This window comes from Callospermophilus lateralis, chromosome 7 (genome assembly GCF_048772815.1).
Source record: "Callospermophilus lateralis isolate mCalLat2 chromosome 7, mCalLat2.hap1, whole genome shotgun sequence".
Taxonomy (NCBI): domain Eukaryota; kingdom Metazoa; phylum Chordata; class Mammalia; order Rodentia; family Sciuridae; genus Callospermophilus; species Callospermophilus lateralis.
Window position 1 is genome coordinate 90,022,823 of NC_135311.1, and position 27,236 is coordinate 90,050,058.

Sequence of the window (27,236 nt, forward strand, 5' to 3'; positions counted from 1 at the left end):
ATTGAACTTCATCACAAAGATCACAACAAATTAAGTAGGGCATCCTGGCCCTAATTCCAGTGATTTGGGAAGTAGAGGTGGGAGGATCCCAAGTTCAAAGGCATCCTGGACAGCTTAACAGGACCCCATCTCAGAATAAAAAATAAAAAGGGGGCTAGGAACATAGCTCAATGAGCAACCCTGGGTTTAATCCTAGTATTGCAAAATACAAAAACAAGAACCAAAAAAGAAATCACATCAAATTTGAAACTTTTATGCTGCAAAGGTAAAAAGTCAGTGTTCACTTTAGCAGGACATACATTAAAACTGGAACAATACAGAGATTAGCAATGACCCTGTGTGAAGATGACATGCAAATTAAAAAAGCATTCTATATTATTTTAAATGTAAGAATGGAATTTCAAACACCACTTTCAGCTTTATGACAAAGCAAATCTATACATGGGTGTTTTGTGAATAATTTTTTAAATAAAAGAGAGTCTGACTTTAAAAAAAAAAAAAACAAGGAAGGAAAAAGTAAAAATTCACCCCAAAGAATGGGAGAAAATACTTGCAAATCATATATTATAAGGACATGCATCTAGAATATACAAAGAGCTCTTACAACATAATAGTAAAAAATATAACAGTTTTTAAAAGGTAAAGAATCTGAATAGACATTTCTCCAAAGAATATGTAAAAAAGACCAATAAGCAGGTGAAAAGATGTTCCATCATTACTATTAGGGAAGTGAAAATCCAAAACACAATGAAATATGACTTTACACCCACTAGGGTGGCTATAATCAAAAACACAGACAATAATAAGTGTTGGTAAGGATATGAAGAAATTGGAACCCTCATAATTGTTGATGGAATTGTTAAATGGTGCAGCCTTTTTGGAAAATAGTTGGCCAGTTCCTCAACATGTTAATAATGGAGGTTAGCATTATCTCATGAACCAGCAATTCCATTCTCAACATAGATCCAAGAGAAGTGAACACATACCCACACAAAACCTATAAGCAAATATTCATAACAGTATTATTCATGATAGCCCAAGTGTAAATATCCAAATTTCCAAAATGTAGTTTACTCATGCAATAGAATTTTATTCAGCTTTAAGAGAGAATGCAATATTGATTCAGACTACACCATGCATGAATCTTGAAAACATTATGGCAAGTGAAAGAAGTCAGCAGTAGAAGACCACACATTGTATGCTTCTATTTATATGAAATGTGCAGAATACCTAAATATATGAGAAAGAAAGTACATTAGTGGTTGCCTAGGGCTGGGGATGGAGGGAATAAAAAGTGACTGCTAATGAGTATGGATTTCTTTTGGGGATGATAAAAATGTTCTAAAGTTAGACAGTTGTGATCATTACGCAACTCTGTGAATATACTAAAAACTATGAATAGTACCCTTTAAATGGGCGAATTGAATGGCTTATAAATTATATCTCAATAAATCTTTTTCTTTTTTTTTAAAGATTAGTTTTTATTGGTTTGTTTAAAGAGGATAATGTAAGAAAAAAGGACTAGATGTTAAAAATCAAGAGGCTCACTCTTCAAAGTAAGTTTGAGGTAGCAAAATAGGGAGTGTATATTTCTATTTTTATCTTTGATGTTCTAACTTTAGCAAGAGCCCAGACCTGCAATGTTATACTTAGCATTCCATCCTCAGAGGATTTGCCCTTTTCTTCACATGAACCACCTTTATTTGTTTTGTTTTCAAAATGCATTATATATTACAAGTACACTAAAAACGTCTCTTATTTACTTTTATGTGACAGTTGTCTTTAATATCTCCAAAGTGTTAAGAACAAAATAATAATTTTATTTTGCTACATATACAGCAACATAAGAATGAAAGACTATGTCTCTTGAGATTGGGTGCCCAGGCTACAAAAACAGATTGCCTAGATTTTAGTCAAGGTGAATTTGCGAGAGGTATTAACCTTTGTTTGCCTATCTGGTAAAAGGACAGAAGTAGTACTACTATTTATTTTATAATTATTATTCTGAAGATTAAAGGAATAAGGCATATAAATAAGCACAGTGTCTAGAACAGAGCTTATAATAGTTTTTAGTTATTACATATAGTAACAATAGAGCATTGATTATTTAAAAATGCATGAACATAAGATTGCAATTGGCTGAGAATTGAGTATTGGCATCCTTAAAGCAAGTGAGGGCTGGAAAGATATATAATATTCTATTTCTCAGTTTTGCTAACATCGGGCAATTGTTTTGGATATTTAATCAAGGTATTTGGATAGTTTTCAGCATTTATTGCTAGAATAGTCTTTATAAAGGATTGCTACAGATAATACTATAAAGATGCAGGAGTATTTTTCAAAGAACATGATGATTCAAGCACTCCTACAGAGCTGATATTTTAGGTCACATTTTTTAATCAGTGTTATAACAAATTTGCTGTTTTACAAATCATGCTTTTAATTTGAATAAGAGTCTTCCAGGAAGTCTCTGTTCCTCCTTTGAGGATCATTCCACCAATATTTTCCTACTGACAGTGGTAAAAGTTTTAAATATTTTTAAAGACTATAGATATGCATGTGTATTTTGGTGCTGGAGGTCAGACCCAGGACCTCATTCATGCTAGGCAAGAACTCTACCATTGACCCACATCTCCAGCCCTAAAGACTATTTTTGTTTCTTAGGAAAAAGAAAATATTAGGGGCTGGGGCTTTAGCTCAGTAGCAGTGTGTGGCACTGGGTTCCATCCTCAGCACCGCATAAAAATAAACAAGTAAAATAAAGGCATTCTTTCTACCTACCACTATAATTTTTTTTTAAGGAAATACTAGTGAAAATAGTTATAAAATAATTGTAAGATATAAAAGACTTACCATCTTAACCTTCATTTGTACTTTAAAATAGGCTTTTAAAAACTTTTCTGGACTAGTCAAAATTCAGGAAGAGAAGAGAAGGGGAGAAAGTTTCTTACAAGATTCTCCCCTTTTCCACAAATGTTTACTCATAACATTTTAAAGTTATCTTAGTAGGTAAATTCTCTGAGAATCATAAGTGAGATTCATAAATTCATAGCTAGACAATTCTCCTTGGGAACTGTGTATTTCTTAGTATAATGATGCTTGTTGGTCATGAGGATCTGTCTGGGAAACCAGTGATCTTTAATGGAGAAAAAAAATGACTACAGACAGGCTCTTCCCACTCCCCACACTGTAGTATAGGTGGGTAAGATACTCAGCTTTTGGGGCTTCATTTTTCTTGCCTTAAAATGGGAATAAAAACACCTTTCTCATAGAGTTGATGTGAGGATTAAACGAGGTCACACATGTAAACTGCACTAAGAGCATGGTAAAATATCAAGATTAGTTATTAATATTGTTTTTGTGGCAGATACCTCAAAGCTGCTGATGTAGCCTGATGAAGTGGCACACACCTATAGTCTCAGTATCTCAAGAGGTTGAGGCAGATGGATTGAAGGTTCAAAGACAACCTCAGCAATTTAGTAAGGTCCTAAGCAACTTAGCAAGACTCTGTCTCAAAAATAAAAAGGGCTGAGGATATTGTTCAGTGGTTAAGCACCACTGGGTTCAATTCTTGGTAACCACCCTCCAACACAAAAAAAAAAAAAAAAAAAAAAATCAAAGCTGCTGAAGTATGGAGAGCTTCCAAACTGCACTTGAACTATTTTCAAAACTTGGGAAGCACAAGGTTAAGAGCTCCATTATCTCTTGGTTAGAGTCACAAAAACCAGAGACATGGAAGGGAGTGTGGGATGGGGGTGAATGTGGGAGGAACTGAGAAGACAGTGAAATAAACAACTTTGAGAAGTTGGGGAGGATAGAGAAGCAAGAAAAATAGGAAATAGGATACTTGAGGATATTTTTTATGTAATGTGACTGTCTTCTTTTTAAGGAATTGATTTAAAATCTCAGTATTTGATAATATTACATTCACTCATGTATCATACCCTGACAGGAAACCATGCTTAAATCTGCTTAAATGCTGGAAATTCAGTAACTGTCTAATTTCTATCAGGGCAAAGACTGGATTCAAGGGTTGATGCCAACACTCTCATAATGGAGTTAGTTAATGCCTGGCACCAGCACATATAGAAGTGTGAACGTGGTAAGTCATTTCACCTCTGAAATTGTTTCATCACCTGTGAAAAGGAGGCAACTACTTACCTAACAAGACATTGAGATTAAACTATTCCTAGCACCTGTCACTTCGAGAGATGCATTTTCTATTGTATTTTATGTCAATGGAAAAAGGCTTTACAATTACCACATATTTAAACATTTACAGTGTTATCAAATATGCTTGAATAAGCCTTGTCACTGTAATGTCTTAGTGGGATTTAATATTCTTAACTACTACCAAAACCAAGTCATTATTAACTGAATTTTGAACGTATTTTCTTCCCCTCACGCGTACACCCAAGATGCTCTAAAACATATCTTGAGCACAATTTACGAACACGACAGCCACCTATAAGCCTTGACTTACAGGATACTAAAGACCGATTAATTGGAATGATTCTAGTGAATCTACACACTTCTTTGGAGGTTTGCACAGCTCCTAGTGCTGCACTATCAAGGCTTAACAGCTCTTAAGCAGCGGTCGCAATGCCCGGGAAAGGCGCGCAACACTCCCATGTGATAGTTCCACTTGTTTTTTTGGTTATTTCTGCACCCGAGTTCATGTCCCCGAGAGAGGAAGAGCAGTATTCCGCCTAACATTAAACAGAAGAGCATGAATTCGTTATGGAGTGCTAACGAAGGACTTCAGCACCAGAGTAGTTAGGCACTCGCGACAGACGGGGCGCAGCCTTAGGGAAGCCGGTGCGGCACCCCCTCCCCCGGAAGTTTGTGAGTCTCTGTAGTGAGGTCTGGGAGTCACCTTGACCCTCCCGCAGAGGTGGAGAAAGTTAGCCCTGGGCTAGAGGCAGGGCGAGTGAAACCAAAGACAGAGCACTTTCGTGAACAAAATGTGCCGTCACGTTTTCCTGTTCTCAGGGTAACTAAAGACCTAGCGAGTTTAAGAGTGACAAGAGCAGGTGGCAGGACTCCGCCCACCACCAAGCTTCTCCTCCAGCTCGCACGCTTCACTCGCGCTGCGAGATCCCGCCTCTCAGGCGCGCGCGAAGAGCTATCGAGCTGTGTACACTGGGAATTGTAGTCCCTGCGCGGGTAGCCACCTCAAGAGAAACGACTCCGGCCTACGTGCCCCATAGTGCCTTGCGACGCTGGCCGCTCCCGGATGCGTGCCTGGCGCCGGAAGAGAAGACGGCCCCCCTCTCTCGGCCCGGCCATCTTGTGGGAAGAGCTGAAGCAGGCGCTCTTGGCTCGGCGCGGCCCGCTGCAATCCGTGGAGGAACGCGCCGCCGAGCCACCATCATGCCTGGGCACTTACAGGAAGGCTTCGGCTGCGTGGTCACCAACCGATTCGACCAGTTATTTGATGATGAATCGGACCCCTTCGAGGTGCTGAAAGCAGCAGAGAACAAGAAAAAAGAAGCCGGCGGGGGCGGCGTTGGGGGACCTGGGGCCAAGAGCGCAGCTCAGGCCGCGGCCCAGACCAACTCCAACGCGGCAGGCAAACAGCTGCGTAAAGAGTCCCAGAAAGACCGCAAGAACCCGCTGCCCCCCAACGTTGGCGTGGCTGACAAGAAAGAGGAGACGCAGCCACCCGTGGCTCTTAAGAAAGAAGGTAAAGCCGGGGTAGGAGGTGGGGAGTTACGAGGTAGGGGGAAGGAGAGAGGGGACTGCCACTTGCTTCTGGAGCTCCGAGGCTCCGCGAGAGACTTTGCCGCCGATTTCTCCACGTTTTCCCCACGCGACAAAAGCCAGGTCCTGCGAAGGTGCTGGGAGCTTGGTAGTCCCAAGTTCACGCCGCCGCCTGCAAGGTTCGCGGAGCCACCCCCTTCCCGCCCCTGACTGGGAGCAGGGAGCGTGCGAGCTCGGGTGCTGTGGGGCTGACGCCTTCCCGCCGGATTCCTTGGCGGGCGAGCGCATGGGCTGAGTGAGGGGAAGCCAGCCGCTTTTTAGCAGCCTCTTGCAGTTGCTGAGAAGCTTGGGATCCACAGCTGCTTCCTGGGCAGAACTCTTTCTCAGCGTGCTCCTGTGAAGTGCTGGTCTCTGCTTTAGGATCCTGCCCTGCCATCTTGTCCCATGATGGCGCAGGGTACCCCAATAGAAAGCTGGGGCTCATAGTTTCTACTTGAGCCCCTTCTGTGCTCAAGGCTACTAGACATTGTGAAGTAAGATGCTGTTTGAGGTTTCATCTGTGCTTTATTGTTCCCCTCCTCTGCTTTAACTCGTACAATATTATTATAAGTTGCTTCAATGAATTATATTGTTGGAGAGAGGAATTTGGCTACACTCGCTTAAGCAGAATGCTGAAAGAAGACTGGTTATTGCAGGAAATCTTGAGGCTTGCCCTCGTGTCGAGATCCATTCTCCCGAATGTGCACTCACCATTTCAAATTGTCTGACTTGGTCTGGACCTCGTGGGTGAAAGAGTGCAGAGGCTGTCAAACCTTGCCGCTGCACACCTCTTTAGAGTGCAGCTTTTCCTCAACATGTGCGTGAAGCATGGTCAGGATTTTTGCAGGCAGTTAGTAGTAGTTCCAGGGCACTGAGTTTTACAGGGTTGTAATTTTTGCATTCTTCCTCCTTACTAGTTTGTTGTGAATGAAAAAGAGCAAAACAGTTGGGGACAAGAAAAAGTCGAGTATGATCAGTAGCAAGTAGATTTCAGAAATCTTTAGAATTGCCTTTATATGTTGAAAGTTGAAATTACTCCTTGCTGCCACGTGCTCCTGAAAGTGGTTGTTTCTCATTAGCTTGTGCTAGGTATCTCTTAGAATATTTTTAAATGGTCTTTTGTGGGGATTGGAATGAAAAAATCTAGGATCTAGGTGGTGAATAGAAGGAAAGAAAAATTCCTGTGTTAAAATTATAGACTGGAGAGAAGAAGGCTTAAGTTGTAGTATTAGAAAGCATGTATATACCACTTAGGCCAAGTATCTATTCAGCTAATTAAGCTTTATGGCAGTCTTATCACAGTTGAAAAAAGCATTTAATTCCAGTGTTAAGGAACTCTGGCTTGTGTGATTAATTACACTATGCTGATCCTTGATCACACCAATTCAAAGAAATTACATGAAAAAAATGAGTCTAAAACAAATCAAAGGTGCACCTGATGAATGTGTTCATTTTAAATGTTCAAAGCATGAAACATGATTTAAGTACTTACGTTGTTTTGACCATGAAGTATATCCATGAAATGAGATCTTATTTCATGTTGCAACTGTAGGAAATTATTTTGTAAATTTATAAGGAGGATTAATTTTGACATTCTTTCCTTGGGAAAACTATTCCATATTAGCTATCAATATTTTCATGAGTATCTCAGAGCACTTGCAGTCTTAACCTGAAGTTGGATAAAACACAAGCTTATAAATGTAGGGAAAATGTTGGATGACAAATACTCATTTTCAAAACCTTTCACCTGTCAGTATTCTGTTATTGAGAGATAGACCTGTAAACAAAATCCCTATTCTTAGTACTCTGATCCACCCATGTTGTGTGCCTTTTGAACACAATTCTAGATGTACTTTATAGAATTGTTTAATGTTTGTCTTATGCAAATTTTAGAGTTTGTTCTTTGTGCATTTGAAGAAATTGAGAATTGATAAAGTAGAAAGTCACTGAGTGTAGTGTAGGCTTTTGGTGTATGGGAAGTGTGTATAATAAAAAGTGTGGAATCTAGTGCACTTAATTTGTGAGTATAGATAAGTACATCAGAAGCAGCTTGCATTTTTAAAAAAATCAGTCATTTCGTTAGATGAGTTTATTTTTTGTGTTGGCAATAAGTTTTTTTTAGGTTTTGTAGGACTAATGCTGAATGTTGGGTGGGGAAGCCAGTCATTGTTCATTTGGGTGTGTTTGGCTTGGATATCATTATAAGGACTAGTTGCATAGCTCCGCCCCAACCATTATACTTCTGATGAAATTTATTTAAATGTTTTGGTGTAAGGTCTTTATTTGTGGTTTGTCCTGAGAGTTTTCAGGGATTGAAGCTTAAAGTTTTATTATAAAAAATAGATAATTGCAGTTTTGTTCTAGTTACAGGCATATGAGCAATTGGATATATAGTGATGGTATTTTACTTTCTTCGAAAGAATCAACGTGAAGTAATTTAAGATCTTGTAAAATCCGTTTCTCAGCTTATTTTTGACTTTGTCAGAACTGACTTGGGAATTACAGCATACCTGAAATTTAGTCATGTGTTTAACCAGCATCTGTTTATTCCTAAGGCCATAATAATTCATATTGGTTTCCTTATTGGGCTGTGGACCTCAGACATTAACAGGAAAACAGTAGTAATGGGAAAAATCAGTAAGTCCTTCAGCTGTCATTTGGTGCCATAAGTTTCCTCTGTGTGTACGTGCTGATCCTAGGGCCTTGTACATGCTAACACATGCTGTATCACTGAGCTACACCCTTATTCCCCCTGTTTCTTTTTTTTATATATTGCTTAAAGTGTTTTTTGTTTTTGTTTTATATTCTGATTCTTTGGGGGTGGGGTGGGGAAGATACTTTTGCAAGTGCCCCACCCTGAACTATACCCCCAACCTAATATTTTTTATTGAGAGACTGACATTTTGGAAAGAGTAATGGCTGCCCAAATGACTTCTAAGGCATTATAGGAAATGCTTGCTGGGGTGGCAAACTAGATTTAAGTTAAAAATAAGTAGGAATTTCCTTAAAGTACTTTGTTTTACATTGGGTATGCCCAGTGTTTGCCTTTTTAATAGCCTTGGCCTAAATTTTGTTTCTGCAAAGATAATTTGTTTCTGCTGGTTATTTTTCCTTTTAGGAATAAGACGTGTTGGAAGAAGACCTGATCAACAACTTCAGGGTGAAGGAAAAATAATTGATAGAAGACCAGAAAGGCGACCGCCTCGTGAAAGGAGATTTGATAAGCCACTTGAAGAAAAGGGTGAAGGAGGCGAATTTTCAGTTGATAGGTAAGATTTTAAAAGGAAGTCTCTTCACGTTTTGTTGGCTATGTTTACATCTTAGCATGAAGCTATAAATTGGGCATAATTTCCAGGTAGCAAGCAGTGTTACTGATTATTTCTGTCATTTTTTCCAGAGAAACATCTTGAATGTGAGGATTGTTATACTTAGACCTTGGATAACACTTGAAACTTAGATCTTTTTTCCCCCTTACTCTCCCTAGGTGTTTTTAAAAGGATAATACTGTTGGTTAATTGCTCGTAGTAAAACAAATTATTTCATATATAGGTTATATGTATTTTAAGTGTATTGGTGAACAGCGGGTTTGATACAGTGAATAAAAATGAAATGGTATATGCACTGGTAGTGTGTTACAAAATGCTAAAATAATTTGTTAGGAGAGGGTTTTTACAGTTCACATGTTTAGAAATACAGTTAAATTTTCTGAAGTATGTATTTAGCTGTTGGGTTATGAGCCATTAAGATTGTTCTGTATTTTTGAGCTTTTCTCTCCTATTCCTTTTTCTTGAAACTCAAAGGTATACTTTTAAAATTTGTATTGTAGACCAATTATTGACCGACCCATCCGAGGTCGTGGTGGTCTTGGAAGGGGTCGAGGAGGCCGTGGTCGTGGAATGGGTCGAGGAGATGGATTTGATTCTCGTGGCAAACGTGAATTTGATAGGCATAGTGGAAGTGATAGATCGTAAGTCTTATATTGGTTGTTATTTCATTTATACATTTTAATGTGTTAATTTAATACAAAATAAAATTTGAATTTCTAAAACTAAAGAGTATTATGTTAACTCAGTTTTGTTAGTTCTTTTTCACATTACAGTGGCCTGAAGCATGAGGATAAACGTGGAGGTAGCGGATCTCACAACTGGGGAACTGTCAAAGATGAATTAACGTTGGTATTCTGATTTTTAAAAATTTCAATAAAACTGATCCTTTACTAGATACAAGTTTAAAACAAGTTTTCTGGAGATAACTATACGTGTATTAAATTTTGTTTCTGAGATAGAATGTATGCTCTAGCTCAACTATTATTGAATAAGATAATGTCTTATGGGATAGTTTGGGTTATACTAATTAGACCAATTTTTCTACACATCAGTATGTTACTGATTTTTTTGTATGAATGTATAGCTTTTCATTGGAATTATTCAGATGTTCTAATTTCTTTGAGTTTAATAAGTCCTATTCTAACTATTGGACTTCAATACTTAAAAAATGATAAGCCAATAAAACTTTGATTTAAAAGTATGTGAACTAACTTAACCAGTGGTTTATATTGTTTTTCTCTAGTAGAGAATTTTAGCAGGAAAACTTAATGTAGAAATTTTTGTTATTGTATGCAAACTCTTTCAACTACATGTAAATGGACCTAGATGCTTTTCTTTTTCTTTCTTTCCTTAGAGAGTCCCCCAAATACATTCAGAAACAAATATCTTATAATTGCAGTGACTTGGATCAATCAAATGCGACTGAGGAAACACCTGAAGGTGAAGAACATCCAGTGGCAGATACTGAAAATAAGTAAGTAATTTTGTATGAGGTGGTAATGCTATATAACTTTGAAATCAGTCTGGTTAACCAATAAGGTAACTCAGATCTAATACTGTTATTTAATGCTTCTTTGATAAAAATATTTTTGTTGTCCTCTCATCAAATAATATTTAAATTAGTGCTTTACACCTACATGTAAGGTTGGCTCTAATGGTTTGAAAATGGGATATCTTAATGTTAACTTCCAATTGATTAGTTAAATACCATTGTCATAAGGAGTGTGTATATTTTAGTGAAACCTACTAATCCTAACAAATGGAAAAAAAAAGATCTATTGTAACCTGATAATGGAAAAATAGGAATAAGGTGCTGTGCACCTGTAATTATCTAATTTGATAGAAATGTTTTAATTCTAAGTGGTAGTTGTCCTAAAACATTGAGTAGGTAAAACTAGAAGCTAAAGTAGGGGATTTCTAAAAATTAGTGTGAATTGTTGGGGTAACAGGAACTCATAGTACTTAACTCAAGTCTGAAATAATTTTTACATTTTATAGTTGTATAGTTTGAAATTAGACAATTAAAACTAGAATATATATTGATTTTTAAAATTCCATCTCTAAGTTTTTTGTCCATTAACCTAGAATTTGGAACATACTATCACTAATGTAAGAGGAACACTAAAGATGAAAATGTTACTAATTCACTAGCCTTCTTCCCTGTCACCTGCCCCACACAGGTGGCTTTTTTTTTTTTTTTTTTTTTTTTTTTTTTTGGTGCTGGGGATTGAACCCAGGACCTTGTGCATGCAAGGAAAGTACTCTACCAACTGAGCTATCTCCCTAGCTCCTACTCAGCCTTCTTAATGTTCATTTTCTGATTTTAAAGTTTTTGGTTTTTTCAAGGGTGAGAGTTGTTTTAAGATTAAAGTTATCCTGATAGAAATAATTTACCTCCATAGCTGGGCACAGTGTCACACAACTATAATCCCAATGGTGTGGGAGGCTGAAGCAGGAGGATTATGAGTTCAAAGCCAGCATTAGCAATTTAGTGAGGTCCTTAGCAATTAGACTTTGTCTCTAAATAAAATATAAAAAAGGAGGTAGTGGATAGGGGTGTGGCTCAGTGGTTAGGTGGCCCAGGCTTCAATCCCCAGTATCGAAAAAAAAAGAATTTACCTTCCTAAAACTTTTTTATCAGTCCAAGCATAAGTTATATCCTAGTCATTTGTTTTAGTAAGTTGTGATTTAAAGTCTTGGATTATAGATTATTTTGGACAGTTTTTTTTTCCTGAAAATGTTTAGTTGATATGTAATAATTTTATGTATTTATGGGCTTCTGTGTAGTATTAACAGTCTGCCTTATTTGTAATAGTCCTCCAGTTCCATCAGTGTTAACTGCAAAAATAGGATTTCATTCATTTTATGGTTGAATAATATTTGATTGTGTGTTTATATACCACAGTTTATTCTTTTTTCCATCAGTGGACACATTGGTTGATTGTATGTCTTGGTTGCTTTGAATAGTGCTGCAATAAACATGGGGTTCAGGTGGGTCTTTGACTTACCAATTATATTTTCCTTTAGGTACATAACCATTCTTTCTTTTGGGGACTGCTTTCCATTAAAGTTGTACCAATTTAAATTTCCACTAACTGTGTATGAGTTCTCTTTTCTCTGCATCTTCACCAGCATTTTAAAATTTTTATCTTTTTTTTAAAATTAATTGTTGTTTATTTACATGTGGTGCTGAGAATCGAACCCAGTGCCTCAAGTATACTAGGCAAGTGCTCTACCACTAAGCCATAACCCCAGCCCAGTTTTTAATCTTCTTGATAATAGCTCTTCTAACCAGGGTGAGATATCATGTCTCATTGTGCTTTTGATTTTCATTTTGCAGATGATTAATGATGGTTGGCATTTTTTCATAACTTGGCCATTTGTATATTTTTGAAGAAATGTCTGTTCATATCATTTTCCCATGTTTTTGATCAGATTATGTGTTATTTTGATATCGAATTGAGTACAGTATGCATTCTTGCTAATCCTTTGTTAGGCAAATAGTTTGCAAATATTGTAAATATTTTCTTCCATTCTGTAGGTTGTCACTTCACTTTGGTTGCTTCCTTTGCTGTGTAGAAGCTGTTTAGTTTAATGTGATTCCATTTGCCAATTTTTTGTTTCTATTGCCTGCGCTTTTGGGGTCATATCCAAAAAAGCTTTGTCTGTGCCAATTCCCTGAAGTATTTTTTCCATTTAAGTCTTTGATCCATTTTGAATTGGTTTTTGTGATTGGGGATCCAGTTTCATTTTCCTGTCTTCCTAGACTGTTTTCCAGCACTATTAATTGAAATGATTGTCCTTTTTCCAGTGTATATTCTTGGTATCTTCAAAAATCAGTTGGTTCTAAATATATGGATTCACTTTTTAGTTCTTTGCTCTGTTTCATAGGCTCTGTGTCTTTTTATGTAGGTCAGTGGTTCTGTGTTCAGAGACAACATTCAAATCAATCAGTGAAAGGATGCCCTTTCTACATTTTTCCTTTTTCCAGGAAGGAAAATGCTCTTATGAACCTCTGTTCATGATAGGGAGCATTATATTCCCTGGGCCTGTTGGCATAAGGAAAAGTTGTTTACTGTTGGAGAGAGTAGATAAAAATGCACGATGTTAGGAAGTGATGTTTTGCACTTGGAGTAATATTTATTTGAAACTATGTGGAATCATACTTTTGTGTGGTAAACAATGAAATATTAATTTAAGTTAGATGAACTCAGTGTAACATTATTCAGCACAACAATTGCTTTAATAAAGAGCTTGTGATCAATTCACTTTGAGTGATCCACAAAGATCGTAACTATTTTCCAGAAGGAAATGATGCATCAGTAGGGTATTGGAGACAAATTCTTAACTCAGGACCCAGGAGTGAAATCGGTGATCATTGGTGTAAAGAAAATAATGATCACATCAGAGCAGTCTCTACTCTTATTCTAATAATAATAAAAAAAAAGGTACCAAGGATTGAACCCAGAGGTGCTTAATCATTGAGCCACCAAGTTGCTTGGGGCCTCGCTAAGCTGCTGAGGCTGGATTTGAATTTGAGATGCTCCTGCTGTAGCCTCCCAAGCTGCTAGGTCTACTCTTACTCTAGAGTAGGGGAGAAATTGAATATGGTATTAAGGACAGGACTGGTTTGTATATATGTATATATTTGGTATGGGGATTGAACCTGGGCCACTTAACCACTAAGCCAGAGAGCCACATTCCCAACCCTTTTTTGTATTTGAGTCTTGCTGAGTTGCCTAGAGCCTCACTAAGTTGCTGAGGCTGGCTTTGAACTCATGATCCTCCTGCCTCAGTCTCTGGAGTAAACTGACAAACTTGAACTTTGTTCCCAAGATCCCATCAGTTATGTATAAACTTCTAGGAAGTTTTAAAATGGGGTTTGTATAAAAGCAAAGAATGGCTTCAGGAGAGAAATTTGAGTCCTAAGGCTAACTAAATCACTTGCTATCTTTGGAAAGACGCTAGGTTCCCAAAATAGCAAACAAGTTGTTTGGTGACAATTGGAAATTTGAGATTAGACTAAAATAATGGATTTTTAGTGCTTTGTTAAAAAAAAAAAGAGGAAAGGCTAACAATAAAGTAGTTATAACCTGAGAATTACATTTGGAAATAATTAATTTGGTATTAAATATTGAACAGTTTTATAAACAGTTTGATAACCAATGAAACTTCAGTCTTCTGTTCCATATTCAGGTTGGTTTGAAAAGTTGGAGTAGATTTTAGGATTCGTGGAAACGTTTGTTTTACTTTGCCTTGAGTACAGGTTGCTAGAATAAAGAGAAACATTTCTTTTGCATAATGTGAAGTCTGGTGTCTCACTGTGCATCTTAGATCATAACCCGTTTTGAGTTGTATATTGTGGGGGATTATGGAAAATGAAAACACATTTAGGAGAAGATATTTTAATTATGTCAAAGGGTACAGTTTTAAAGAAGTGTAAGGAATAATAAGGTCAATTCAAGATTGTGTAAGATTGTGTTACTGATAAGAAATCATTTAAGAGTTTATGAAGAGCTGAGAGTGTCATGTACAACTTTGATACAAGCAGATTGGGAGATTGAGGCTGGAGGATTGCAAGTTTGAGGCCAGTCTTCGCAGTTTAGACCCTGTCTCAAAATAAAAATGATTAGGGGGCTGGGGCAGAGTGCCTGGCACTTGAGGCACTGGGTTTGAACCTTGGCACTGCATAAAATAAAGGCATTCTGTCCATCTAAAACTACAAAAAAAAAAAAGATTAAAAAGAAGATGATTAGGGATGTAGCCTAGAGGTAAAGTGTCACTGGGTCCAATCACCAGTTAGCCCCCGCCCCACACCCCCCAAAATAAGATATATGAAGATATATTGTATAATCCTCAGATACTTATGCTTATCAATGAACACTGAATTCTTGGTCTCTGTCATGTTATATGTTAGTCATTGGATTATATAGAAAAACTAATACCTTTGCCCTTGGATATGATAATTTTTCTCTAAAAGATTACTAACCGGTCATTATTAATTTCCTTATAATATATTTGAGGTGTTTTAGTAAAAATTATGCCAGTTGTCTACCAGGTATAAAATTTAAACTTCTTTTCACAGGGAAAACGAAGTTGAAGAAGTTAAGGAAGAGGGTCCAAAAGAGATGACTTTGGATGAATGGAAGGCTATTCAAAATAAAGACCGTGCAAAAGTAGAATTTAATATCCGAAAACCAAATGAAGGTGCTGATGGGCAATGGAAGAAGGGATTTGTTCTTCATAAATCAAAGAGTGAAGAGGTAAAATTAAATTTGTGATGTTTGAAAATGTTCAGATGTGATTTGAACTGTTTATAGTTTTCACGTTAAATTTCATATGGAAAATATTTTTTGCAAAAGCTTTACATGGGATCATTTGGGACAGATAACTTGCTCAAAAGGGAAACTAAATTACTATGGTATAAGAAATTTAGTTCGTTTATTAATCCATAATTGTATTTAATATGGTAGTATTTTTTCTAAAAATCTGTTAATGGCCTATTGAATGACTTGGTGGTTTTTTAAAATATTTTGTTAGTTGTCAGTGAACCTGTATTTTATTTATATATGGTGCTGAGAATCAAACCCAGTGCCTCACACATGCTAGGCAAGCACTTTACCACTGAGCCACAACCTAGCCCTGACAGTGTTTTTAAAAAATATTTCTTCTTAAAGCTGTAGTTTAATTGAAACGTTGGCATTTTCTTATGGTTTAACCTAAAAAATAAGGGGCTTCATTCGTTCTTTCTTTGTTAGAACTGGATATTGAACCTGGGGGCATTCTACCATTGACCTATATCTGGAGGGAGGGAGGGTGGGTGGGTGTATGCCCCCGAGTGTGTTTTGAGGTAGGTAGTGTTTTGCTAAGATGATAAGATGGGCCTTGAATTTGGCAATCCTGCCACCTCCCAAATAGCTGGGAATATAGCCATGTACCAACGTGCCTGGCTAATACCCACCTTTTAAGATTGTCTGGCTGTGCATGTGTAATGGTTAGAACTCTCAGTAAATGCTACAAATGCTGCTCTTTATTGAAGATGATCTCTTATGAAGATCAAATGATCAATTTATGAGTTTCCTTTTTTCTTTGAGAAACATGGAAACTAATGAAAATATTTTAGGAAGTCACATTGGTAGCTTTTTATTTGGTAGCTTCTGTTCACGCTTTGGGGCGTGTTCTTACAGGAATTGTCCCAGTGTTACATCCTATTAAGGTTTGTGTAAGTATGGGATCTTGGCCAAAATACTACATTATTTCTTCTAAATTCTTTTCTCTTATTAACTTTTAACCTTTTGACATTTGTTCTTATTTGTGTCATAAATCTGACTACCAGAAATCCAAAGTAAGCTTTAAAGTGTTATGAAGGCATCAGCAACCCATAATAAAGAATTCAGTAAGATTTTATATATTTACTTGTGCTGGGGATTGAACTTAGGGTGTCACAGGCCAAACACCCTCTACCATTAAGCCCCTCTGCCCACCAAGTCCTTAGTAAGATCTTTATTAAACATAAAAATGACAATGAAACAAGCTTGAGAAACATGAATAATATTGAGGTTTAAAATACCAGTGTATTTTAAGTTTAGAGAAAAAATGATTTTTAACATCATAAAATGAATAAATGAAGACATTGCCAAGTCTTATAGAAAAAAATTTGCATTATTACAGCACTTTTTTAAAAAATTCTTACAGATAAAATTGTTAGTGTATTTGAGTAGAACAGTATAAAAATATCTTTATTCAAGAACCATGGACATTCCGTCAAGGAGAGTGTTCATTTGAACCAATTACTGAACTGCCTGCAAAGATTTACCTATTCTTGGGGCTGGGGTTGTAGTTCAGCAATAGAGTGCTTGACTAGCACATGTGAGGCTCTGGGTTCAATCCTCAGCACCACATAAAAATAAATAAATAAATAAAATAAAGGCACTGTGTCCAACTACACCTAAAAAATAAATATTAAAAAAAAGAGATTTACCTATTTTTATCTTTTGGGTATCTAACTGGTATCTAACTGGTCTTTTCCCCATACAACTCTAATTGTAATTTAGGTAATTTCATTAATATCCTACAGTTCATGCATATCATGGACATTAGGCTAGTTCTCCTGATTTTAAATATTTTAATATTGAGCTTTTCAAAAATAACTACAATAGTGCCCCCTTACCTGTGCTTTATTTCCAGAAATACACAATCAAATGTAAATTTCATTCATTCTTTCTGAATAGTATGATGGAATCTCAGGCTTTTTAACTCTTATTCCAGGGATGTAAATCATCCCTTTGTCCTGTGTACCCACAGTGTGTACACTACGTGCTAGTCATTCAGTAGCCTGCATATAGGAAAAAGCAATATTTGTAGGATTTGGTACTATCTGTAGTTCAGGCAATCCCTAGTAGCTGGTCTTGGGATGTATTATCCCCTGTGGATTGGGGGACTACCAAATTGTATAAGGTAAGATTCGACATTTCTAAAAATTATAAAATGTGAAATTGGTAATGAATAACTTTGAAACTTAATATACATTAAGTCACTCCTAAGTGTTTGTGTCTTTGAATTAGTCTTTGTGAATCAGGCCTAGCTTATGGTTCTTGAATATTTTGGCCTTCAAGAATATTGTATATAGGGCTGGGGATGTGGCTCAAGCGGTAGCGCGCTTTCTTGGTATGCGTGTGGCCTGGGTTCGATCATCAGCACCACATACAAAGAAAGAATGTTGTGTCCGTTGAAAACTAAAAAATAAAATATTAAAATTTTTTTAAAAAAGAATGTTGTATATAATACTTTTATGTGTCTTCATGACAAATGTGAGGTGGGGGGGAAACATGGCTGTAGAAATGGAGAGCTGAGTTACTGTGTCACTGATAGAACTGAAGGGTGCTATTTCTTGTTATGATTCTCTAAATGCTCTAGAAAACTGCTAGATTTTTTTTTTTCCTATTCTAGTAATTGCCTTAAGAAGTTAGAGATGTCCCTTGAACATACAAAATTTTTCTGCTGTAGCCACCAGTTATTTGGTTCTATTTTCCAGAAACTTAAAAAAAAAGAAAGAAAAAGAAAAGCCCTGTTAATGAATGCATTGATACCATTGATTTGAAATAGCAAGCAAATTTAAAAGATTTGACTTTTAATTTGCTAGTGTTTTGTGGATTTACATTTGTTTTGGGTTCCTTTAATATTAAAAGAATCTTCTATTGCCTTTATATTGTGTGGAATAGAGATGACATTTGAGTATCTGATGAAAGCGTGGTTTTTGACAGGATATTTAAGTTGGTTAGAAAGAACAAAATGTTCATTGTCCCTTCAGAAAAAGGTATAAATTATGTATATTTGGGGGGGGGGGATACAATATAAATAGTGCAAGTAAACTTCTAGCTAGAAGATTGAAACCCCATACATCCCAAACATACAAGAAATGAGGTGGTAAGCATTGTAAAGATTTTTTTCTTTTTAACCTTTTTCTTTCATGTATGAAAGAAAACCTGGATATTACAAACACTTCATTTTTAAGAAAGTTCCTTTGGTACCTTTAAGATGTGGGTTTTTTGTGTGCACAGCATTTCAGGGTTCCCCTCTTGTTTAGTATTTCACTTGAGTTTATAGCTTTCCAGCTTACATGGAAATATGAGATAAAATGAAGGGAATTCTTACTATGAAATCAACTTTTGCTGAGTGCAAAGCTAACAAACCTAAGAGATGGTGATCACACAAAGTACAGGTTGTAGAGCTAGCATTTTTAGAAGAATGCTCATTACTCAGAAAAATTTCCAACATGACTTTCTTATGCATTACCCAGTGACTCTTCCTTAACATTTATTAGGCTCACGCTGAAGATTCGGTTATGGACCATCATTTCCGGAAGCCAGCAAATGACATAACATCTCAGCTGGAGATCAATTTTGGAGATCTAGGCCGCCCAGGACGTGGTGGCAGGGGAGGACGAGGTGGGCGTGGGCGTGGTGGACGCCCAAACCGTGGCAGCAGGACTGACAAGGTAATCTTGAAGACTATCCCTTTCAAATAATGTAAGGACATTTTCTAGTAAATCACTGGCTGGGTGCTTTTTGGAATATAGGAAGAAGTAGAAAATGAAGTTCACATGCTTTTAAGAGTCAACATTTCAAATTATAAAGTACTTACGTGAGTTTTTTTGTTTTTTTTTTCCCCCGTTGTTGTTGCTAGGAATTGAACCTAGGGCCTTGTGCATATGAGGCAAGCACTCTACCAACTGAGCTATATCTTCAACCCCACACTGTACTGAGTTCTTAGTAGGGGCTAGTCAGTGTTATGTGAGGCTTTTTATATATTTCATTTAGTTGTTGTTACTGTGGTAACATCCTCATGGAGGAAATTGAGGTACAGGGAATCAAATTGATTCTAAGCATTTGCTGAGGTCTACCTGAAATATGTTTGTTTTCTTCAGTAATTTTGTACTGCTTTTTAGATCTCAGCAACTAATATCACATTGGTGTTCATTGTATAATTTATGTATGGCACATGATTGTAAGACTTTTTTTGTTTGTTTTTGATTTCTTACTAAACTGTTCTGTGAGAGCTGAGATATATTTTTGCTCTTTTATAATCTCTTTAGTACCTTGCATAAAACAAATTCTTAAATAATTTGTAGATCCCAGGTAATTGGGTCAGATCTGCCTGATGCAAAAAAATATTAGAGGTAATCTTTGAAACACTTTTGCCTTATTGTTCAGGTTGTAAGTAACCTTCCTGAATTTTCAGCACTGCTTTTAAAAAAAAGATCATATTGAGTCTGTCAGTGCTTAATTATAATGATAATAATAATTATGAGTTTTTATGATTATCAATGATAATCTATTGAAGTTTATTTTTTTTCCTCTGACACTTTCTTTTTAAAGACAAATGTGTTATATATGGCCCTGTGAATTGTTTTTACTTTTGTTGTTATTTGTACTTTAGGTTGTAAATAGCAGTTGAGCCCCCTTCCAGCATTGATGAATGTGCTGCTTAAATGATTGCTAATTGATTTTGGGGTGGGGGGGCTCGAGGACTGGGATTGAACTAGGGACCCTATCATTGAGCTATATACACCCCAGACAAGGTCTTGCTAAGTTGCCAAGGCTGGACTTAACATGCAATCCTCTTGCCTTACTTTCCTGAGATGCTGGAATTAGATGTGCACTGTGATTCCCAGCAGCTAATTGGTTTCTTGACCAGCTTTCATATTGATGCTTTTTTACTTGAGCAAGTGGAAAAAGTACAAGAATAGTAAACAACGAAGCGCAAAAAAAAAAAAAAGTCCATATCCCATCTAAATAGACCTGTAATTTAAAACAGTCCATGCTATTACTTGGGGATTTTTATTCTAAACTTGAAATATAGTTGTGAACAGTGTATGCCAGTTAAAGCTTTCTTCACTTTATTTGTGTTTTTTGATTAAGGATTGTTCTCCCAATTACAAATTGGTTTTAAATATTGGACACAATATTAGTTTTAATACCTGCTTTGCATTTTCACACATGGTCAGATTTTTATAGGTTTTGATAGAAATTAATGAAGCTTACTACAGATATTTGTAGTTCTATTTTATGATTTTTGCTTTTAAGTAAGAGTTTTGCTACATTTTAATTAGTATTTTAGTGTTTAAGCTTCTTTTTGAGAGTTCTGATTCTAAATGCTGGCATTGGTAGTGTGTTTATAAATTTTGAGAATTGTTAATCTTGGTTTATTTCTTTTTCAGTCGAGTGCTTCTGCCCCTGATGTGGATGACCCAGAGGCATTCCCAGCTCTGGCTTAACTGGATGCCATAAGACAACCCTGGTTCCTTTGTGGACCCTCCTGTTCAAAGCTTTTGCATGCTTAAGGATCCCAAACGACTAAGAAATTTAAAAAAAAAAAAAAAAAAAAGACTGTCATTCATACCATTCACACCTAAAGACTGAATTTTATCTGTTTTGAAAATGAACTTCTCTCGCTACACAGAAGTAACAAATATGGTAGTCAGTTTTGTATTTAGAAATGTATTGGTAGCAGGGATGTTTTCATAATTTTCAGAGATTATGCATTCTTCATGAATACTTTTGTATTGCTGCTTGCAAATATGCATTTCCAAACTTGAAATATAGGTGTGAACAGTGTGTACCAGTTTAAAGCTTTCACTTCATTTGTGTTTTTTAATTAAGGATTTAGATGTTCCCCCAATTACAAACTGGTTTTAAATATTGGACATAATATCAGTTTTAATACCTGCTTTGCATTTTCACACATGGTCAGCTGGGACATGTAAACTTTGATTTGTCGAATTTTATGCTGTGTGGAATACTAACTACTTTATGTATTTTAACTTAGTTTTAATATTTTCATTTTTGGGGAAAAATCTTTTTTCACTTCTCATAATAGCTGTTATATATGCTAAATCTTTATATGCAGAAATATCAGTACTTGAACAAATTCAAAGCACATTGGTTTATTAACCCTTGCTTCCTGCATGGTTCATTAGGTTCAAATTATACCCGATTCACAATTTCAACTATATTTACTTTTGAAATATGTGACTTTCCCATTTTAAAAGCCAAGCTAGACACTTTATTTGTGGAAGTTGTTTGAGCTACTTAGTGTATCTTGATAAACACATCCTGTCAAGTGTTATGGATATAGGATTTCTGCCCCCCCAACAGGGTGAGTGGAATAAGTTGATTTGCTCTAATGGGTAATGTTTATACTTCTTTAAAATAAGTGTCTGGCACTTGCTTTGCTATGATTTTTGTTTGATAGGTCCCCAAATCAGAATGTTACATCTGTAATCAACAACCCTTTTAACCTTTCTTGTTCTGAAGAAACCAAAGGGCACTGGTTAGTATGGTGAGATGGGGAGAGTATTCAATTTTTGAAATTTGGAAAGCAGACAGCTTTACTTTATAAGGTTGGAACAGCAGCACCATCCATAAAACATAAGCCAAAAATCTTTAACTGTTAATGATTTCCTATATTGTTACTATTTGGTCTTAAAATTGATAGATGAATATTTGTTCCAGAGAAGGTGATAAATATCTTTTCCCTCTTTATTAAATTAGGTAATTAATGGATTCCTTGAACAGGAGCATCACCACTTACTAAATACATTGATAGAATGATCAATAAACAGGTTTTGTAGGATTTTTTTTTTTTTTAAATTCTGCCACATTTATTGATTAAACAGGGAAGGAATTTTATTTAAAATTTTAACTTCTGTCACTTGTCAGTTATTTTCTACCTCTGGTAAGGTCCAGTTTTTAAAATATTGGAGATTTTAAATTTAACATGTCTGCTATGTAGTTGATTGATTTTTCACTTATACTTCTGAAAAAAAGATTGTACAGTACAAAAGTTATTCGTTTGGATTGGATGTATCAATCTACCTACTAGTCTTGACATCTTAGTAAGAGGTAATTGTTTTTTAGTGATGGATAAACTTGTGCTGGTGTTTTGGATCTTATGATGCTGAGCATGTTCTGCACTGGTGCTAATGTCTAATATAATTTTATATTTACAAAAAGGCCTGCTACCCAGAGGCAAGTATTAATTTAGTCCATATGGATTATTGACTCCTTTTGAAATTGCAACATACACACTCTTAAATCAGTGTGTTTAGACTTTAAGGATTCAACTCTTTTCTGAACATGTTTATAAATCTCTGGATTTCCAGCAACATATTATAGAAAACATCTGTTATTCAAAAACACTTCAAGTTCCATTTACTGTCAGCCATTGTCACTAGAGAACACACAGCAATATCTGGTATGTTGCAAGCTTTCAAGATAGCCTAAACTTGAAAAAGTTGATCCATTAGTTGTGTCTGATGGATGTGAATTTGCCTCCTAGTTCACTTTGTGTCAATAGCTAAAACTGTGAACCTAACTTTCTCTTATTCGTGGGTAATAACTGAAAATAAAGATTTATTTTCATGCTCACTTCTTAAAAAGTTATAAAAGCAATCAAATAGGAGCCCTCATTGTCATGTGTTTCCCAGTTTCTGACCCCTTCATACCCTCAAGATGTAATGCTCATTTAAGTTTTAAAAGTATTACATTTAGGTTTTATGTGAGGTTTTTATTTGGTAAACTTATTTGGGAGAGATCCCCATTAGTGACAACATTGGGAAAGTTTAAGTTCAGGTAAAATGAATTTCAAGTGTTTATGTGATGATTTTCATTTCTCTTAGAAAATCAGGTTTCCACTGAAAATCATAATGCCAGTTTTCAATGGCTAACTGGGTATAGTACTATAGAGAGAAAATTTCTTAATGGATATAGGTTCCTTAAATAGTGTGATTGATGTTTTGGTGAATTTTTATCTTGATGATTTTAAATGAAAATAATATCAAGAACTGAAGCTTTTAAAGACATTTACAAGTGTACTGAAATGACTGGGGGTATGGTTTACTAGTTGAATACTATTTTAAGACTTGAGTTATTTAAGCTCTTAAAATGTGTCACAAGATAATGTACATCATCTAGTACCTTTATTCAATTTCATTTTTTTAAAATGGAAGTAAGACACATCATTTCCAGGGTTGTAAATATATTTGGGGCTTATTTTTGGTATGGGTTTGGAGGGAGAATATTAAGTATTCATTGTTATTTTTCTAATTGCTAGAGATTGCACTGAAATAGAAAAGTATTAATAGGTAGTTGCATACAAAGTCTAAATACTGTGTATTGAATTTTTAAAATGACTTTTAAGAGCAGTAGCTGGTGGAAGAAACCAACAGGTATTATTAAAGTTAAAAAGGAGAAATGTGAAGTCGCTAGATCCTGACGTTGACTGAAAGGTAAGACTATGCAGGTACCTTAAAAGGACAGGTACCTTAAAAGGACATCTGTCCCAACCTTCAGCTGATATACAGTTCTGCTTTCTAAAGAAAGTGCTTGGAAAATATATTCTAATTCGAACATTTGTAATAATAATGAGATTGATGTACAAGTGATTGTTAAACCCTACTGAATGCCAGATCCAAGTTTACTGAGAGCCCAGAAACTTGATCATTATTATCTTTTTGGCAAGCCTGTGCCTAATAGTAAAGGCAGTAAAATAGTACCTGATTAAACTTTTGCAGCCTAGTAATCTATCAACATAATTTGCAAGACAAATTTATTAGGGCTTTGTCATTTGTTTTTCAGTGTTGGGGATTGAACCCAGAGCTGTACACATACCAAACACTACTACTGAGCTACATCCCCAGTCTGTCAGGGTTTGTTGAGATAATGGCAGCTGTAAAAAATTTGGGTGGTTACTTTTTGCTTAGCTGTATGGGTTGGGAGGTACTGTGTACCTTGGCAATGATTCTTTGAACCTGAGACCCTAGTTGGTTTTGAAGTTTGAGAATTGATAAAGTCAGGTGGAGGAATTAAATCCAAGAATATAGTGAAACAAGGTTATAACCTGTGCATAAGAAGCTTAAAGTGCTATATCTTAACAATCTGTCAGCAAACTTTAGCCTGTGGTCTGTTTTTTACATTCCTGAGTTTTCATTTTTCTTTTTTTTGTGGTGCTGGCACTTGAACCCAGGGCCTTAGAAATACCAGGCTACACTCTTATCACTGCATTCCTGAGCTAAGAATAGTTTTTATTAGTATTGAAGAGTTAAAAGAAAAAAAAAAAAAAAATGTTGGTAGTCCACAAAGCCTTTGTGTAGCCCTTTCCATAAAGTGTGTGCTATATTCTTACTCAAGCTGTTTCTTCCAGGTCAGCATCTAAGAGCTCTTTGAAAATAAAACAGTTCAAGGTACAAGCTAGATCCTACCTCACAGGAATTTATGAAATAAATTCATACTTTGATGTCTATAATCAGGAAAGGGATGAGTTAACCTGATAGCTTTTTAAGGCTGATTTTGTTTCTTCAAATAAAAATTGTCTAGCAACTTAAATGTATGGCTCTGCTATAAAAGTTATCACAATACCATGAGGTTTCACATTTAGTAGTGCTCATATCAATGCTCAGGTGTCACTAATCAGTTTTTCCATAAGAATTATGCATATCTTACATAGGCAAAAAACAAAAACAACCTGGCACCAAATTAATGATTTCTCGTAACAGTTTTCTGCCTGACATGGTGGCATACCTGCCTGTAATCCTAGTCACTTGGGAGGCTAAGGCAAAAGGATTGCAAGTTAAAAGGTCAGCCTGGCAACTTGGGAAGACAAAAAGTAAAAAGGACTGGGGATGTCAGTCAGTAGTGAGCATCCCTGGATGTCATCCTCTCAAAACGAGGCAAAATTTTTATAGCATTTGTGATATGCACTAAGTAACTGGGAGTCCACTTTTAGATAGAAGGAAAAGGTGAGAAGTGACAATTGAAAGTTGGTAATTTGCACAGTTTTCTTCAGTTATTAGGTATCAAGTCAGTAACATCCCTTTTGCTGCCCATGTGGGAGGGTATGGCAGTTCCTATTGCATTTGCATAGATAATTCCTAGGTTTGTATGTGGAAGACAAACTGTAAATGATTGATTCACACCATGTGAACCAGGTCTAAGACGACTACTGTGAACTGACCTTGTGGCCTTTATTTCTTAAGTTTATTACCTGTTACTGGTGTAGAAATGTTGAGTAAAGGGCTGATATTCAGGATTCTGATGTTGGGAGAAAACGGGAAGTTGCTTTGGACAATTCTATTGGTTTATATCGTATCGCTTCAATTGTGGTAGCTGATTCTTGCCATTTGCCTGAAAGCAGATTGGGACTATTCTATTAGCTAATGAGTAATGTCAGAAAATTTTTTGTTTTATTTTGGGAACTTTGCATATTTAATTCATTTTACACTTGGGTTGTAATCACACATGTTGACCAGCCACGTGATAATATTTAGACAAGTGCATGTTAAATGTTTATCAGAATATTAACATTGCTGGATTATTTTAAAAATCACAAAATTCATCTAAGAAGATGAATGTTTTTATTTTCCCCCATTACATGGCCAAAAGTGTTTGGGCTTTCATGATTCACATATAACAACTGTTAGTAGGTAGATAATTGTCCATTTCCCCTGGGAATTCGGAATTTCTAATTAAATTTACAAGGACTTTTTTTTTTTCTTTTGTGGTAAAACAACTTCCTTTAAAACTGCAAACAATTTGGCTTCAACTTGGTTTTGTGTTCCATTTTATAGTATACATATTGATGAAGGCACTACTTAGGTACTAAAGGCTAGATTAGGATCTTGTGAACAATGTACAGGCCTGGATTCGATAAAACCATTTTTTAAGTTAGATGTTCACTGGTTACTAGCCATGGGGAAAAAATCATAATCCTACCTAACAGGTATATTATATGCTTCACATCACTGTGTTTTGTTCATTACAGTATACTGTATCTTGAAGATTAAGTGGCACTTGGTCACTATATGTCAAAATACACATTTTTTTATAGCAGTTGTACTGATCCCTTGCATCATGAGTCTTGCTAGAGCTAGAAGTCCTGTTGAATGAAGAAGTGCTTTTGATGCTGTGTAGCTAATTGAAAAATAACATCTGAGAAGTTCTCTTCAAGAGAAAAACGTTTATTAAGGGAAAATTGCCAATAACCTGTTGATTGAAGAACATCAGGTTTATCAATCTAGGGTTGTTAAACTTTAAAAGTAACCTCAGATTTTTAGAGAAAACTTTGAAATGAAGACTCCCTCTAGCTGGAGGAATGACTTACTAAACATCCTTGCTAATTATTTTTCCTCTATTAGAAGCAAGTAAAAAGTGGATGTAATATTTTAAAAAGCTGTGCACAGCTTCTCTGTAAGTTACTCTGACATAGATTACAGAGGGTGGGAGTTGGCTCTGTTTACAAGGATTGGACAGAATCTGGTCAAATTGAATTATAGTATGGGGTTGAGAATAACTTAGGAAACAAGTGTTTTCCACAGTGTTGTGAAAAGAAGGCAAATGGTCTTTTGCTCCCTTTGTGATGGAATAAATAAAGTAACATTTCTGTTTCTAAATGAAATTTTGGGAATTCCTATTTTTAACTTGAGAGATGGGAGGTGGGAAAGGGAGTCTCCTGGATTGATCCTCAGTTTGGGCCACAAGAAAATAGGTTATGAAGTTCACTTCTTGGTGCTAATGTGCAGGGAGGTACATTATATACTAACTTGGTAAAGTGATGATTACATTAGATAACAAGTGAGTTGGGAATTTTAACAAGTGAGTTTTGATAATTTTC

General features: G+C 35.9%; 1 protein-coding gene and 1 non-coding gene across 5 annotated transcripts; both read left to right on the forward strand.

Moving 5' to 3' along the window:
• The first annotated feature begins 278 nt into the window (after nucleotides 1–278).
• On the forward strand, nucleotides 279–380 carry LOC143405292 (U6 spliceosomal RNA). The gene has a single exon (XR_013092012.1). It is a non-coding gene; the product is annotated as a U6 spliceosomal RNA (small nuclear RNA).
• A 4,884-nt stretch (nucleotides 381–5,264) lies between these two features.
• Serbp1 (SERPINE1 mRNA binding protein 1) lies at nucleotides 5,265–27,020 on the forward strand. Of its 4 annotated transcripts, none has more exons than XM_076863740.2 (8): nucleotides 5,265–5,686; nucleotides 8,861–9,011; nucleotides 9,569–9,709; nucleotides 9,824–9,913; nucleotides 10,423–10,542; nucleotides 15,154–15,331; nucleotides 18,892–19,065; nucleotides 20,788–27,020. In XM_076863740.2, the coding sequence occupies exons 1-8, from the start codon at nucleotides 5,374–5,376 to the stop codon at nucleotides 20,842–20,844; spliced, it is 1,224 nt and encodes a 407-aa protein (XP_076719855.2). In that variant the 5' UTR covers nucleotides 5,265–5,373; the 3' UTR covers nucleotides 20,845–27,020. The 4 variants fall into 4 exon arrangements, with proteins under 4 accessions (XP_076719855.2, XP_076719857.2, XP_076719856.2 ...); XM_076863742.2 differs by having other exon boundaries at nucleotides 10,468–10,542; XM_076863741.2 differs by having other exon boundaries at nucleotides 9,842–9,913.
• Nucleotides 27,021–27,236: the final 216 nt, after the last annotated feature.